The 14,869-nt window shown below is 31.2% G+C and overlaps 1 protein-coding gene and 1 long non-coding RNA gene across 3 annotated transcripts; both read left to right on the top strand.

Annotated features, from left to right (window-relative positions):
- Window positions 1-1,017: 1,017 nt before the first annotated feature.
- On the top strand, window positions 1,018-2,955 carry LOC111710066 (uncharacterized). Its single transcript, XR_002766987.1, has 2 exons — window positions 1,018-1,369; window positions 2,563-2,955. It is a non-coding gene; the product is annotated as an uncharacterized LOC111710066 (long non-coding RNA).
- A 674-nt stretch (window positions 2,956-3,629) lies between these two features.
- LOC111710063 (uncharacterized) lies at window positions 3,630-12,701 on the top strand. Of its 2 annotated transcripts, XM_023484082.1 has the most exons (17): window positions 3,630-3,801; window positions 4,453-4,513; window positions 4,580-4,690; window positions 4,752-4,958; window positions 5,104-5,209; window positions 5,265-5,303; window positions 5,399-5,493; window positions 5,595-5,673; window positions 9,558-9,628; window positions 10,144-10,213; window positions 10,480-10,527; window positions 10,656-10,729; window positions 10,802-10,857; window positions 10,971-11,071; window positions 11,453-11,533; window positions 11,616-11,704; window positions 12,520-12,701. In XM_023484082.1, the coding sequence occupies exons 1-17, from the start codon at window positions 3,708-3,710 to the stop codon at window positions 12,635-12,637; spliced, it is 1,500 nt and encodes a 499-aa protein (XP_023339850.1). In that variant the 5' UTR covers window positions 3,630-3,707; the 3' UTR covers window positions 12,638-12,701. The 2 variants fall into 2 exon arrangements, with proteins under 2 accessions (XP_023339850.1, XP_023339852.1); XM_023484084.1 differs by lacking the exon at window positions 5,265-5,303.
- The last annotated feature ends 2,168 nt before the right edge of the window (window positions 12,702-14,869 follow it).

A 14,869-nucleotide genomic window follows, 5' to 3' on the forward strand; every position in this document is an offset into this window, starting at 1 on the left:
TTTCACAATACATTCTGTACAGATCTTCAGGGAGAACTCAGAAATACACAGGGGTGACAAGCAGACTTTCTACACGCAGCATGGCTCGCGTAACATTTGCAATGGATAAATAAAATATAGAATAATAAAAGATTTATCATTTAATTGAACAATACTTAAATAAACATAACCCAAGTATCAAAAGTGAGGAATTTCCCCAGATTCCAAATGTGGTGACTTTCTTTGAAGAATTTTCGAGGAATTTCTTGAGAATCATTTCCTGTAACTGAAAACCTTGGAAATTTTAAGAAATTCCGCAGAATTGGTCCCAAAGATGAGAGATTTTTGGGGGATCACAGTTCTGAGACTCAGTTTTGAGAAATTCCTGAGAATTTTTATGAAGTTTTTCCCCACAAAATTCCTTAGAATTTCTCCAGAATACTTCTCCGGAAATTCCTGAGGTTATCTTCTATTATATACTGCCCTAACAAAATCTTTTTTTCTTTGAATCCTTATTGATCAAAAATGATAATTTACTTTAGAACCATCTTTTAAAAAAAATATTTTTCATTTTTTTCATTTTTTTTTCTTGACAATTCAGTTGTCTGAATAAATAAAATACATGACAACTTAATAGAAAGATCAAAAACAACTATAAAGTTATGATTTAGGAAGTTGGTAATACTTCTAAAAAGTTGGAGGGGCAATATAGATAATTGTTCGCTACTATTGGGTCTAATTTGTTCAGATGCAGTCAAATTGTTTGATCGTAAAAAATGAGTAGATTTTTTTTTCACATTTACCCATAATGTTGTAAATTATATAAACAACAATTGATCTGATAAATGAAATCTGAACCTTACTCTACTTCCCTTCAGTGTGTAATAGGTCAAATAATTTGGATATCAATTTTGTCCGTCTCGGCTTGGACAAAATTGACTGGGCGGTCAATTTTGACTGATGCCGAGACGGACAAAATTGACCGGGTCCTTATCTCTACTAACCTTCATTGAAAAAAATTGAAACTTGTGNTGAGCTGAGAAGACATTCATATAAGTGTAAAGATGGATGAGAGAAAGAAGATCTACGCCGATGATGAAGTCTTAGCCTAGATTAAGGACAAGAGCAGGATGGCCTATGTTAAGTCCTGGAAGGATTTTAAAAACTTCAATATCGATTTTGAATTTGAGGAAGGCCACCCTGAAGAGGAGGCTATTATTGTCTATTTTAAACATCTAAAACTGGAGAAAAAAATGGCAACTTCTACTACATCAACAGTGTCATGAAGAGAAAGTACGGCTGGAAGCTTCAGACCCTTCCCAGGATCACAATAAGGATGAAGGGGTTTGAGGGAGGTATTCAGCATAAGGCTGCCATATTTGAAGAGGAGGTGAGCGATTTAATGTGATGATATAAAAATTTTAAAAGAGATTTTTTTTTGTCCCCAGGACATGATCGGGTAGTTACGATCAAATCTCGGAATTTTTTCTATTGCGAAAGTTTGGTGTTTTCTGGGTTTTTATATTGATATACCAGGGGTTGTAATCTGGCAGCACATTCATCCATCCACGCTTCATTCATTCTGAGAAGAGGGTTGACAAGATTCCAGCTGCCTAAGATTCTTCTTAGGCCTGAGAATATAGAGTGCAGGAATCCTTCTGATATACTGGAATGAGGCCCGGGTGCCGTACTGATAGGAAACATCACACTCATTGCTCCCTAACATCTGTAAGCCCGGATTGGATACCCCCAGGTACCTATAGCTGGCAACCATAGACTCTCCCTGCTTGTCCACCATTCCTCTCTTCATTGTCATTCACTTGGATCAATCCCACTTGAAGCTTATTTCTTCTAACTGCTAAACCAGATGTCGGCTTCAGATGTTTTTGAAACCACAGGTTTTTTGTGGAGTACGGGAATCGAACCCGTGAACACCAGCCTGGACACCAATCCAGTTACTGGCAGTGGACAAGTGTGCTTAACTTCAGTGATCTCACAAGAACTGGTGTCACACACTCTCCACCCCACCCCACAAAAAATATAAACCATAAAAAATGATAACCAGAAAACTAGGAAGACGACTTTAAGACTCAAGTTATGACTTTAATTAGTGTCTAGTAACAATATTTAATTATATCTTCAAATATAGTTATGCTATGACGTTGTCTTTCATTACAGAGATTTCTAGGTATCAATTTAATTATATCTTCAAATATAGTTATGCTATGACATTGTCTTTCATTACAGAGTTTTCTAGGTATCACTATGTTAAGATTTAACTTTTGTTTTGAAAAGTCTTTTTTGTTTTGTTTTGACGTTTAAATTAAAGAAATTGAGTTTTTGCCAGAAACTTAAATGTTCTAATCCATATATCTTTGCAAACTGAAGGTTTAAACCTTTGTAATGCCAAACTTAGATTATTTGAACTGATAGAAATCATAATTTTACATATCAAAGGTCTACAACGTCAGGTTGCTAAGGAACAAAGATTAGAAAAAAGCATTTGTGGCAAAAACTCAATTCCTTTACTAGACTTTTTTGTGGTTTATTAAAATTTTAATTCTATATAATATTGTTGTTAAGGACCTCAAGAAGTTCTGGATGAAGAAGCTGGACACAGCCTACTGGGAGGTGAGGCAGGCAATCTCTAATACTGCGTAATTTGGAGACTGAGTAGTTGACAACCCAGCACATGGGCACTAACTCTGTGTTCAAGCTGCCCCACAAGATTGCTGCTCTTCTCAAGCTATCTGACCCTTCTGAGTACACTTTCCATTCCTTCAGGAGGACCAGCGCCACCAGGGCAGCCGATGCATGGGCCACAACAGAGCAGCTGGTAGATTTCTTTGGTTGGAAAAATGCGTCCATGAGTCAGGAGTACATCTCTTCCTGTAGGCCTGCCATCTTGGGAATGGCCAACAGGCTCTGTGTCACTGGTGTAAACAACACCACTAAGCCCAGGATAGATGACACTGAAGAATTTCCCAAATGCCCGGGTATCTGGGAAATTTCCCAAATGCCTGGGTAGCTGGGAAATTTCCCAAATGCCTGGATATCTGGGAAATTTCCCATATATCCAGTCATTTGAGAAATTTCCAAAATCTTAAAAATATACCACCCTCAAATACCTACAGGAATTTGGGGAATTTCCCAAATGCCCGGGTATCTGGGAAATTTCCCAAATGCCTGGGTATCTGGGAAATTTCCCAAATGCCTGGGTATCTGGGAAATTTCCCAAATACCTGGGTATCTGAGAAATTTCCCAAATGCCTGGGTATCTGGGAAATTTCCCAAATATCCAGTCATTTGAGAAATTTCCAAAATATTAAAAATATACCACCCTCAAATACCTACATGAATTTGGGGAATTTCCCAAATGCCTGGGTATCTTGGAAATTTCCCAAATGCCTGGGTATCTGGGAAATTTCCCAAATGCCTAGGTTTTTGGGAAATTTCCTATTTAAAAAAAAATGTAAATGCTGTCGTGTCATGATTAGAAAGGTTAATATTTCTAAGAAATAAATAAAAGCAACAAATTGTGGCTGATTTAAAATATTATAAAAATCAGCATCATTTCAAGTTTAAAATTTAAATTTGTTTCAAATTAAATGAAAAATATGATGTGAGTAAAAGTATTACATTGAATATTTAAATACATAGTTTTAAATTACAGTGTTTAGAATCAGAGTGAAGTTGAAATATAGTAGGTCAGATAGAATTTACTTTAAATGTGCTTTCTAGCACAGCAAAGTGCACTTGTTCTTTTAATTGTAAATTCAGTTTTCGGAAGTCATTTACCTAACACTTCCTGCCCACCATCAGGTAGGAAACAAATACAGAATAATTATATTTCAAAAGGCGGTTTATAGTTCTGATAAAGTAAATCTTGATTTTATACAAACTTGAATTCAGGGATGTTTCTATCATCCATAAACCATGATCATTAGTCATGAACTATTTATGACTTTTTCAGAAATCAACCAACCACCCAACATGGGTTTTTGCAATAAGGCCTAAAATAAAATGTGATTTAATTAAATTTTCAAACTGATTATGTACTTGTGATCTGACACTTCAATATCAGAAAAATAATTTTTAATCCATTTTGGGCCCCACTGTACTCTCAATCAGAAGTCACTTAGAGCTCATCAAAGAAATTGAAAATATAGGAAAAAGTAAAACATGTTAATCTATTTGTTTATTGTGTTCAGCATAAAATGTCCAAGAAAACTATGTACAACTTAAAGTTTTAAAAAGTTATATTTTAAGGCTTATATTTAGTGATTTCTCCCATATTAAATCATTTGAAACTTATTTCACAAACCCTAGGTGGGTGTTTGGATTACTTCAAATATGCCTAATGATCATAGGCATGAAATTAAAGTTAGGGACAGTTTTTACAATTTTAGACTTTTACCTCAGCTAAATAATTAAGACCACTCCCTTGGTACAATCCTAGAGCATTGATTTCAGATGTAACATACACTCCACCCAGTCCTCCACCCCTTGCTGGGTCAACTGGAGGAAGTTGTAAGTAAGTTATTGAATTGGTTTTTAATCCAGAATTTCATTTTGTTGAATTTTTCTCCGATCCTTTTAGAATTCCAGATGAATGTGGTGGCATGCAGATATGCTCTAAAAGTGGTATTTGTGAAGCCCCTGAGTGTTCAACAGATGCAGATTGTGAGGCCAAAACAGACCATCCTGTCAAGTAAATTCAGACTATTTAATTTTTAATTAAAAGCAGGGTCTGTGTAACATAACCTGTTTAGATGTCAAACACTTGGAGCTATGTCTTCTTGTGTTCATCAATTCTGTGATAGTAATAATAACTGCACCAAACTGGGAGAAGGCTATGGATGCTATTTAAATCAATGTAAACCCCGCTATGGCAAATGCACTGACTCCTGTGATTGTGTTACCATGTATGGACTGCAACAAGGAGAAGGAATATGTGAGGAAAAAAATTGTTTTTGTAGGTAATGTGGGTAATGTGTATAGAGATTCTAAATATTTAACTAATTTGTTCAGAAAATATCTGCTACAAGAATTTTTTTGTTTATTTTTAAAACTTAATTAAAAAGTGATTAAGTATGTGAACTATAAATTGTTCATGATTTATAGAACTCGACACATATCTGAGTGCAAAAAAACTACTAGTCCACCTGGAATAGATCCCATTACTCCACCAGTAAAAGAGGATATAACAACAACTAAACCACCAGCCCAGGTGATTTTAGTAATTGGTTCCTTCAAAATTAGATATTAAGCATATCTTTGTTCAGTTTATAACTGAATCAATAACAGCTATAAACACTATGGTGGTAAGAACTATTTTTTTTCTTTTTAATCAAAAAAGTCTTCAATTCCAGTTATGAGTTTTACAAAAGTTGATCAGAATAATATATTTTGTTTGTAGACTCCCCCTATTCACAGAGGAAATAGTCCCTCTCCAAATGATACCTGCATTGTTCCTGCAGTTCAAAGTTTAGGAAATCTTAATGATGCTTGCAGGTTGTTATCATTGATTTTAATTCCCGCAGTTTCTAAGCAAAAAAAAAACCATTGCTGTTTAGCAAGGTTGGTTTTTTAATGTAAACAAACTTCTATTTCAGTGTCCAAAGTGCTTGCAATGCAATGTCTGACCTTGTGTGCTCTATGGACAATGGTACAGATATGGGTACATGCAAACAGGTTAAAAATTTTCAGCTCTTTATTTGTTTGTACCTCTTGATAATAACAAATCAAGATTAAAATATATATTAAAATTGGTGAATTCTACTTACTTTTGGTTAGGGGTCAGAACTTGTGGTAGAATTAATCGTATCTCCTTACTTATTCTTTATGTATACAACCCTGTACACACATGGAAAAGAAATAAATGGACTACAAGAAACATTAATGACCTTCATTAATCTGTTAATACTGGAAAATGGAGTTTTTTACCTAGCTGGATCCAGATTTTGCTGCTGGCAGCTTTAAATTTACTCCTTAATAGCTGTTCTTAAGTATCCAAACTCATCTTAAAGTAGAGATGTCAACGATAGTGTAACGTAACGTAAAATGTACGTTTTTGTACGTTACGTTACAATAATGTGTAACGTTTGTATATATTCTATATAACGTGAACGTTAAACGTTAACGTTAGAGAAGCTCATACCTAATGTTAACGTTAAACGTTAACGTTAGAGGAACATACCCCTAACGTTAGCGTTTTGTGGAAATGTAACGTTATTTTTCTAATATCTACAACTTTTTTGACCATAACGTAAAGAAATTTTTTGTTTCCAAGGGGAACTTGAAAGTCTAACGTTTGAAACATTAATTGTGATTTGATTGAATATCGTAACGAAAGGATTTCTATTTCAAAGTTTAACTTATAAAAAGTGTAACGTTGTGTAACTGAAAAATGCATTACTGTTTATGAAAACGTTTTAAAACGTTTTCCCTTATAATATAATGAAAAATTCAACGTTGCAGAAATATGTTATTATTTTTATAATAAGTTCAGGTTTATTTGACTACTTGAAATCATAAATTCAGTTGGCATGGTTCATGTTTTAAGTTGAAAAATTTAGAAATGTAGATACTTACTAAAATGCAACAATATTTTAGCAAATGGAAAATGCGTGTTATGTTTTATTCATTAATAGATATTTATAAAACTTTAGAATGGAAAAAAACTGATTTTTTAATCGATTTTTTTAAAGAAAAAATTATTAAATAGTTTTATTTTGCGTTGTTTGTGTTAAAAATATTTAGCACTTGTCTTACTATATTTTTTTTTATTTTTTAACCCCAAACATGAACTCTGAAAACATTTTCATTGTGGTTTGTAAACTAAAGCTAATGCCGCTTTTTTACTTACTTTGTAAGTAACATAAAAAAGCACAAAAAGAACTAAAAATTTGCCACAAATTATAATTTTCTAATCTCTACATTTCTGCAAGCTGGTGTTGTAGACTTTTGATATTTCAAGCTATGACTTCTGTTAGATAAGAATGTCTAAAGGAATTGAGTTGTTCACAAACTTATATTTCTAATCCCTATATCTTTGCTACCTAATGTTGTAGACCTTAGATATTTCAAACTATGAATTCTATTAGATAGAAGAAAAGGGTCAGTCTGCATTGCGTAAAAAAAGAAAAAATTAACCCTAAACTAATCTAAAATAATTTAGAACTACTGTTCCACATACAAAAGTGGTTTGCTTTGCCGAATTTTAACTCATTTTATGAAGTGTCCCATTTAAAGAGGGCCATGATAACGTGTATTCCTTTATCTGATTTTGATGATTTGAAAATTAGGAGTGTTTTCCTATCTTGTAAATGTATGCTGGACATTAAGGGTAATTGATTTGTGACTTTTTTTAGAAATCAGCTAGCCGCCCACCTGAGGTTGCTGCGTTTTAAATAAAAAAAAATATTGTAATAAAAAAAATTTCAAAATCGTCCATAGGGTTGCGAATTGACAATTTAATATAGGAGAAATCACCGTAAGGCACAAAAAAAATATTTTCAAAAATAAATATGATACATCATTTTCTTGAAAATTTCATGCTAAATTCAGATTCGAAAACCATTTTTAAATATATTAAAATCTGAAGAAGTTATGGCCCAATAACGGTACTAAATTCCGGTTTTGTAATTTTTTAATGTTTTTGATGAGTTTTTTAGCTCTTACTCACTCAATTTTCAATTTTTTAAAACTCTTTTTAGATTTGAATTCAGCACTGAATTTCCAAGAAAATGATGTATAACATAAAAATAAAAAATAAATTTTTTGTGGCCTTACGATGAATTCTCCAATATTAAATCGTCAAATCGCAACCCTATGGACGATTATTAATTTTTTTTTAAATGGAAGGTCACTTGAAATTACGTCTCTAGTCCCTTTAAGAAACACTTTGAGTTGAAAGTCTAATGGTAAAAACTTTCATTCACAAATTTTAAAAATCGTTAAAAATAATAATTTTATAACATCTTTATATTGCATAATGCATATTCTTCTACACAATCTCTAAAAAGGTTAAAAATACAACAGCAACATACAGGGTGAGTAAAAAAATGTAATTATCACGAAAAAAATCTTGCAATGCTCTCATTTAAAAACAATTTTATTTTAATAAAGTGTAACGTAAGAAACATTAAGGCTGGAACATTTTAATACAATGCAACGTATAGAATTTTTTTTCAAATCATTCTTAAAAACAAAACCAATAAACAGTTTTGATTGTCTGTTGTAAAAAAGTGTAACAAAAAAGTTTTCACAATAACGTTTCGATAAATCGTAACGTAAGAAAAGGTGCATTTTAGAAAAATTTCTAAACGTAATTAAAAGAGTTTATATTGGAAAAGTTAAGATAAAGCGTAACGTTAACAAAAAATATTCTTTGCACTGAAATGCATTTTAACGTACAGAACTATGCCCCAATTGACGTTTTATGAAAGCAAAACGTTTGTTATCTTCTAGATCTTAAGCCAAGTGAACATGTAACGTTAGGTCTCTGAAAATATTTACCTTGCATGAAAGTGTAACGTTAAAAAATTGTAGTTATAATACATCAGCTTTAACGCAACGTTGGAAAAGTTTTTTAAAACGGGAAATTCAAAAGCGTAACGGAGCTTACTGTTTTTCACTAACATTTACTAAAGCTTAACGTTGTATAAGGTATTCAAGTGCAGATAACTCATAACGTAACGTTACTCTATGCCATAAAATTTCATAATGTGCAACGTAACGTTTTAAACGTTTATACTTTTGATGAACACTATCGTAACGAAAGCTAAAATCTAGAAAAATCAAAACGTTGACATCTCTATCTTAAAGACATGAATTCTTTCGATTGAATGTTAAGTATTCAAGCATCAAGGAAGCTCAGAACAGTCAAGTTCGTATACAACTTGCTCCAGTTTCTTGTCACTGAACAGAACCCTGTGTGGAATAATGTGGCAGTACACCCTACTAGGAAAAAAATAATATAAAAGTGCAGAGAAAAAGGGGTTTCTCTCTCTCTTTCCCTTTCCTCTTGCTAGAAACAATGATAATGGAAACATTGATAGTAGAATCCTGATAGGTTATGCACCATACACTTTGATACCGGTTTATACTCTGCCAGTTGCAAGGTAAAGCTTGGTGTAGACAAGGCTGTATTTTTAATCACTGTGTCCAAGATGAAATTACAAGAATCAAGAATTCTTTTGTTGAAAATATCTACTCCTAGCCTAACCTTTCTTATCCCATTTGTTAACATAGAGGTGGAATTCTGAAATCCTCAGAATTTTCAAACCTTGCTTATGACATATATACTTAATTTGATATTTCTGGTGTCAAGATATCAAATTAAAGAATAGTATGAATCAGAAATATGTGTCAAAATGCATTTTTCCCTTGTCTACAAGAGACTAGAATGTGTAGATATAAAAGAGATGAACAGAAAACAGATATAAGTCCAGATAAAAAGTAGAACAAACTGTTGGCAAAAAAAATTCATTGCTCTTTTAAAATTTTGTCTTAAAATTTTTTTTAAAAAATAAATTGTTAAAGAAAACTATCTTCGAATGAAATATGTAATTTAGTTATCATGTACAACCAATGCAGAGTGTATCAAAGGATCTTTTCCAATGGAATGTGGAGGTGGATTTTGTAGGTGAATTGGAATATCTTTATATAGGCATTAGATATTTGTTAATGATGGTTATTAACTTTAAGTCAAATTAATTATAAGATTTTGTATCAACAAGAGTATTTTAATTTTAATGTCTTATGTAACTTTTCCAAAGCTGTTTAGAATGCTTTACTGCCACTGAGAAAGAAAATTAGACACTTTTGGGATTTGGAACTGTTCAATTTTCCATGATAATTACTTTGTGTAAAGGAGCCTAAGTGTTGAGCCTAACAATTTTTAACAACACTACTGTCAAGTTTAGGGTTCAATCCATTCATTGATTTGTATTACTGTACAGTACATTTCAGCTTGTGCTTTACATTATGGTTATAAATTGGTTTTCAGGTTTTGCCAAAATTTGAGTGCTAATGAAAGCTTTAACCTTTAACAATTTTAGAATAGGTTCTTTCAGACATTTACAAAACCAAATTTATAAAAAAATGTTAAAATCTAGTGTTTGGGCTACTTCAATGATTATGAAAATTACTACTTTACAGGAAGAAAGATTGTTCCAATACAGTTTGCCCAGATGGATATGGTTGTTACAGTGATGGACAATGTAAAAAGGTAAAGTTTAATGTGTTTAAATATTAGCTAATCGAAACTCCCTTGTAACATATTGCAAGCCAATATTAGTATAAAATACTTTCCTATAAATTATTGTTAATCATTAGCAAATATTTGCAGTGTACAGGCTATGGGTGGTAGTTAAAAAAAATAATAACAAATTATTTGAATATAATTTTGTCTGTTATAATCATTTTGAATATGATTTCTAGCCCTAAGAAATTAAGAAGGGTTAAAACAATTTTTCAAATCAATAACTTTTACAGATTTTAGGAAAATGTGATTTTGTTTGTGATTGTGGAGAATGTCCTGAGGTGAATTAATATTCTTCATTTAACTTAAAATTCTTTCCAACTTAGGGTAAGCAATAAAGACTATACAGGAAAAGATATATTTGCTCTAAGTTTGAAAATTAAAGCCCAGTAAATGTAATCCATTTTAGTTAGATTGTTTCAAAAATCAATGCTATTGCACCAATGATTTAGATGCATGTGGAACACCTTCTGGATTACCAAAGTAAGACAATTTCATAAAAGAATCTATATTTTTTTTTCAACAATTTATTTTTGTAATTATAATTGTGTTCAGCCCACCAATTGGAGGTATTTCTGTTCCTAAAGTGTCCCATGAAAACTGTTCTGTTGGTAAGCATCTAATTATATTTAATCCTGAAATTAAATAAACATCTGAAACTGAGTAAAACTTCAGATCAAGAAGCAACAAAATAAATTAACTTAAATTATTTTTTTTAATGTAGCTGAGTGTCCAAGTGACTGGGTGAAAACAAGTGTTGGCTGTTACAAGCTAATCTCAGAACTCTCCTCCTTTGATGATGCTGTATCTAAATGTAAAGCACAGGTAGGGCTGGGCACATGCAGACTTTTTCTCAAGCCATTTGTTAATGGTTACCCTTACAAACTTTCCAGGTAGCCTTTCGTACCTAGATAAAAACTGAACCATACAAAAGTTACCTCTATTTCATTTATTTTCTTTAAATTATTGTTTTACTAAAGATCTCCATTGTATTAACTGTTTTTGCTGTTCATTAACATACTCTTTGATTAATAAAAGAAATTTATTTAATCAAACGTCGCCCAGCCATAAGCAAAGGGGACTTGTCAATTTAATGAGCTCTATTTTTTTAATAGTTGTGTCTTATGAATGAAAAATCATAAATTGAAACCAAAACAAAAATATAGTATTAATGTGATTTTAAAGATGTGATTTATTATATTTTAGAAAGGTTTTCTTGCGAAAGTTGACTCAAAGAAGGAAATGGAAGAATTGCTTGGTTCTGTTTTAGAAAATGGAATACTTGTGGTAATAAGGAATTCCTTGTGTAACTTGTTATCTTCTTTATTGACTGATTTAATAAAAAAACTAAAATAGCATTGTGATTAAGACCTGGATTGGCCTGAAAAAGACTGATGGTGTTGCAAAGTGGGTGGTTGACTTAACCCCTATTGAATACTCTCCCAGTGCTTATGTCAGGTAAAGTATAAAAATCTATAAATGCAAGTGAAATTTACTTGTGCGCAATTTGGAGCCTTTTTATTCCAAGCAATTCCTGATAATTCTGCACAATTCCAAGCAATTCCATGCATTTCCAGACAAATTAGCAAAATTCAGCACAATTCTGTGTATTTCCACATTACAGAATTCCGTTTTATTATTCAAATGGTCGGCACACATTTACTTATTGTCTACTTTAAATTATTAAAAGTTCAAATCAGAATCTGCTAATTCTGCCAGGAATTCATAGTCTTTAATGTTGATTTATATTTGTTGCATATAACCAAAGAAAAATACTTGTGAAAGCTCATTTTTCTTCACCAAAATTTAAATCTGTAATTAACAGACACATTTTTTATGTCATCATGTTAATATTTCAATATTAATGTAATTGAACATCACCATTTAAAGTTAAAGAGTTAAAATCACTAAATGTTTTCCTAAACACTACTTTAGTATTTTGAAAACCCCTAAGGTTGATTTCCTCTACTTGATTGTTTATCATTTGAAGGGTCATCATTAACAATGGGTCATTGTTAACCACCTTTAATTAAGATAAAGTCATTAATTATTGTCAAAAATTAAAAACAACCTACCTACATTAACAAAACAACAAATAAGAAAAACTTTCTGGATATTTTTAAAAAAAAAGAATCCTTTTTTTAAAAGTGGTTTGTTTAAATGAATATTTTGATTTTCTATAACACTAACAAAACAAGCAGTTCGTTATTTAGAAAAGTAAAAATGTCCCATCCTTATTTACACCTAAATAAAATAGAAATTTACTTGACTAGGATTGAAACTGACCCTGAAAAAGCCTGTGTCCAAACATTCAGCACCTACTGGCAAAACTCTCTATGCTCAAGTATGCTGCCTGCACTGTGTGAAATCAATCCAAGCAACAAAAAATAAATAAATAGGGATTAAAAGGGAAGAACTTAAAATCAAATTTTGATAAATTCTTGCTCAATATTTTGCAGAAAAAGTAAGAATTATATTTAGAAAAAGCTTCTAAATCTTTGATATGAATATTGATAAATGTAAAAAAACATGTGTGTACCTTGAAAAATAATATTTTCTTGAATTAATAAACTTTCAACATTATTTTTAAAAATTGTAAATCATCATTAAGCAGAGGGTTGTGAATTTTATCTAAAACTGCATTTTTTAGAATTCATACAAATTAAATATGTTTTTAAATTATGATATTCCATCAAATAATAATTCTTGGAAAATAAAAGAGGGTACCCCAAATTGAAATAATTCAGTAATGAATGATCACATTTTCTGTTTAAGCTGATGCTTCTGTATAAAATGAAAAATTAAAATACTACTTTTTACTACAGTGGTAAGCCAATTTACCAATATAATATAGACAACATTAAAGTGCAGCTTTGCTTTCTATCCATCTGTCATGTAAAGAAAGGGAAGCTGTGAGCCTGAAGTTTAATCAATCTTTGCTATAAAAGTAACATTTTCTTGTTTCACAAACTTGATTGGTTTTATATGTACTGAAACATAAAAAAAAACTTTTTATTTTCTTAAATAAATTGTGTTGTGAATTTAAACACGATCAATATGATGTACACATGCAGTTATACACATGTTATCAAAGTGCTTATTTTATCCAGCTGTGTCATATCAGGGTTAAATATCCCAAAAAATACAAACTAATAAATAAACTTTATAAGATAACTTATATTTTGTGTCATAAAACAATTATATCTTTAAAACAAAAAGCTTTCCTCTTTTGATTCACAGCTTCTATTGTCTCTAATGCAAGCTGGAAAGTAAGCTAAGCTATATTATATTGGTTTAAAGGCTGCACTTACTTCTATGTCCTGAAGTTGCAGTTTTAAATTTTAAATTGAAATCATTAAATAGTATTAAATAATTCCATATTTTTCTCTTATTCCTCTTGGTATAGTTAATAACTAATTTTATATAGCAGAAGTGTACTCAAGACAACGTTTTTTTAAGTCTTAAATAATAAAAAAACAAGGTTACCTACAAAGTGTTATAATACCTCCCTTGGACCTAGCAATATATTTAAGGTGGATTTGAGCTATTCAAAGACTCATAAATTCTCTCTGTATCTTAGTCTTTCAACCTTGACATTTTTCTCCCTTCCCCTTGAATCAAAACTTTGGTCTTCTCTCTTTATTCTTGATCCCAATATAGATTTATAAAAATACATGGGTTAATCACCACTATAGTTTCAGTAGAGGTAAATATTTCCATTTACTAATAGTGTTAAATAAAGGATTCATGTCTCTAATTGGATAATGAGAATTACAGAAAGATAGATGTTACTGCCATACTATTTTTATTGGTTCAGAATAGACAACAAACACACGATTGAACTGGTTGGATGAGGCGCTAATTAACTCAGCAAACAGGAGTGCACTTTGCAGAGTGGGTGTTTATTTTACTTAACTCTCCCAAGGAACGTTAAGTAACTTAATTTCCCTTAATTGGGGTAATCATAGGTCGGTAATGTTGGTCAAAAGGCAGTTAAATACATTTTTCACAAATACTAGAATAGAAGTTTACATTTCCTATCAGTATTTGAAATTCAATATAACTTTTAAATAAAGTGCAGTAACTAATACAATATTTTTTTTTATCAAAAATTAAACTATTTAGAAGTAAAAACTTTTTGGCTTTAAAATCTTACATTTCTAAAACTTGCTTGTAAACTTTAATGGATATAAGTTTGTTTATAATTTTTATGTTTTTTTTTATGCAGTACAAAATAAAGCTAAACAAATGGTTTTTTAAAAATTGTCATTTTAGAATTTATTTGAGATCAAATCCATTAGATCCTTGATGATCTTTTTTTTTCTCCTATTTTCCAGATTTCCCGGAACATCTTACATCCATTTGTTTTCAAGTCTTTTATCTTGAATCAGGGTTAAAGTATACACTTGCTTTAGGAGGGGGTGAGAATGCAAAGATGGATACTTTTTAGCATACAAGGATGGATACTTTTTAGCATAGATGGATGGATACTTTTTAGCATACATGGATGGATACTTTTTAGCATACATGGATGGATACTGTTTAATGTCAGACCTGAACATTTTAATATATGACAATCTGAAGTCATTGAAAAAAACACCTCCCTATAATTTATAATTTTTA

Source organism: Eurytemora carolleeae, unplaced genomic scaffold (assembly GCF_000591075.1).
Source record: "Eurytemora carolleeae unplaced genomic scaffold, Eaff_2.0 scaffold1024, whole genome shotgun sequence".
NCBI classification, from domain to species: domain Eukaryota; kingdom Metazoa; phylum Arthropoda; class Copepoda; order Calanoida; family Temoridae; genus Eurytemora; species Eurytemora carolleeae.